Source organism: Phyllostomus discolor, chromosome 4 (genome assembly GCF_004126475.2).
Source record: "Phyllostomus discolor isolate MPI-MPIP mPhyDis1 chromosome 4, mPhyDis1.pri.v3, whole genome shotgun sequence".
Taxonomy (NCBI): Eukaryota; Metazoa; Chordata; class Mammalia; order Chiroptera; family Phyllostomidae; genus Phyllostomus; species Phyllostomus discolor.
In genome coordinates this window covers 208,701,215-208,702,936 of record NC_040906.2, presented here as the reverse complement: position 1 = coordinate 208,702,936, position 1,722 = coordinate 208,701,215, and the positions used below count along the sequence as shown (strand labels likewise).

At 70.8% G+C, this 1,722-nt stretch overlaps 1 protein-coding gene across 1 annotated transcript; it reads right to left on the bottom strand.

Moving 5' to 3' along the window:
* On the bottom strand, nucleotides 1-1,202 carry CCR6 (C-C motif chemokine receptor 6; the record flags this gene model as incomplete). Its single annotated transcript, XM_028503988.2, has 1 exon — nucleotides 1-1,202. A coding segment is annotated over one exon (1,140 nt), but the record flags the coding sequence as incomplete, so codon positions are not given.
* Between the last annotated feature and the right edge of the window lie 520 nt (nucleotides 1,203-1,722).

Sequence of the window (1,722 nt, the reverse complement as noted above, 5' to 3'; positions counted from 1 at the left end):
TCCCCCGCGTCCGGGCACCATGCGCATGCGTGGGAGGGCGTGCCCCCGAGGCGCGGGGCGCGTCACATGGTGAAGGAGGAGGCGTTGTCGTTGTCCGGGGTCTCGCTGTTCTGCCTGGAGGCGAAGGTGTCGGACTGCAGCTTGGGGCAGGAGAAGCCGGGGGCCTTCGGGCCCCGCCGCACGCACAGCAGGCCCTTCATGATCCGTAGGAAGTAGCCCCGGAACTTCTGGCCCACGAAGGCGTACAGCACGGGGTTCAGGCAGCAGCGCAGGAAGGCCAGGGCCTCGGTGCCCTGCCGGGCGTAGCCCAGCAGCTTCTCCCCGCGGCAGGACCGGCCCATGCTGCCCAGGTTGGCCGCCGTCACCAGCAGCACCAGGTTGTGGGGCACCTGGCAGAGCAGGAAGACCAGCACGACCGCCAGCACCACGCGGACAGCCCGGTGCCGCTTCGCGTTCTGGGCGCGCAGCAGGGTGCGGACGATGAGCAGGTAGCAGACCACCATGAACACCAGCGGCACGAAGAAGCCGAAGAGCAGCTGCAGGCCCAGCATGAGCAGCTTCCAGTGCAGCGGCTCGGACACGCCGGCGTACCGCGGCTCGCACACGTGGCTCTGCCGCCCGCCGTCCGGCACGGGGCCCGGCGCCGGGTACTTCTGGTAGAAGACGAAGGTGGCCACGGAGATGAGCACCGACACGGCCCACACGGCCAGGCAGATGCCGCGGCGGTGCGCCAGCGCCCGGGCCCGCAGGCGGAAGGACCTGGTGGCCTGCACGATGGCGACGTAGCGGTCCAGGCTGACGCAGGCCAGCAGCAGCATGCCGCAGTAGAAGTTGACCGAGTGCACGCCCCGCACCAGCTTGCACACGGCGTTGCTGAACAGCCACTCGTCGGCCGCGTGCGTGGCCGCCAGGAACGGGAGCGTGAGGACCGAGAGGATGTCGGCCACGGCCATGTTCAGCAGGTACACGTCGGTCATGGACTTGGCCTTCTTGTAGAAGGCGAAGGTGACCACCACCAGCACGTTGCCCAGGAGGCCGCAGACGCATATCAAGGAGTAGGCGACGGGTACGAACAGCCTGGAGAAGGCCCTGACCTCCTCCAGGGAGCACAGCAGGTTGTCGCTCGGGCCCAAGGACCAGTACTCGTCGTTGGTGCCGTTGCCCCCGTCCTCCGGGTAGTAGTACCCATCCAGCTCCTGAGGGGCGAGCAGAGGCAGGGTGACCTGGGGCACGCGTCTCCGGCCGCCGCCACCCGCCGAACTCGCCCGCCCGCCCGAGCCCGAGCCCGCCCGAACCCGGCAGGGACTCACCGCGGCCATCGTGCTGCTGGGCGGGGATCCGGGCAGGGCCTGACGCAGGAGGGCGGGCACTTGGACCCTCGGCCGGCCGGCGGAGCTAACAGGAGACAGGGGAGCCTACGCAGGAAAGGAAGCCGGGGACGCTGAGGTCAAAGCCGTGTTCCGGGAGAGCCAGGGACTGGGGTGCCAGCGGGGGCAACTGCCCACTCCCAGCAGGGGCAGCACCACCCCCCCACGGGCGGGCGGGGCTGGGCGGCGCAGCTCTGGGGCTCCGAGGGCCCCGCGGACCGCGACGTGCTGACCCCTGATCCCCGGCGTGAGCGGGGCGACGCCCGCCCAGCCGCAGCCCTGGGTCTGCCCAGCCGTCTCCGTGCGAAGTTCGGCTGAAGCCCCTCCCACAGGAGCCCCCTGGACCAGGGGTGCG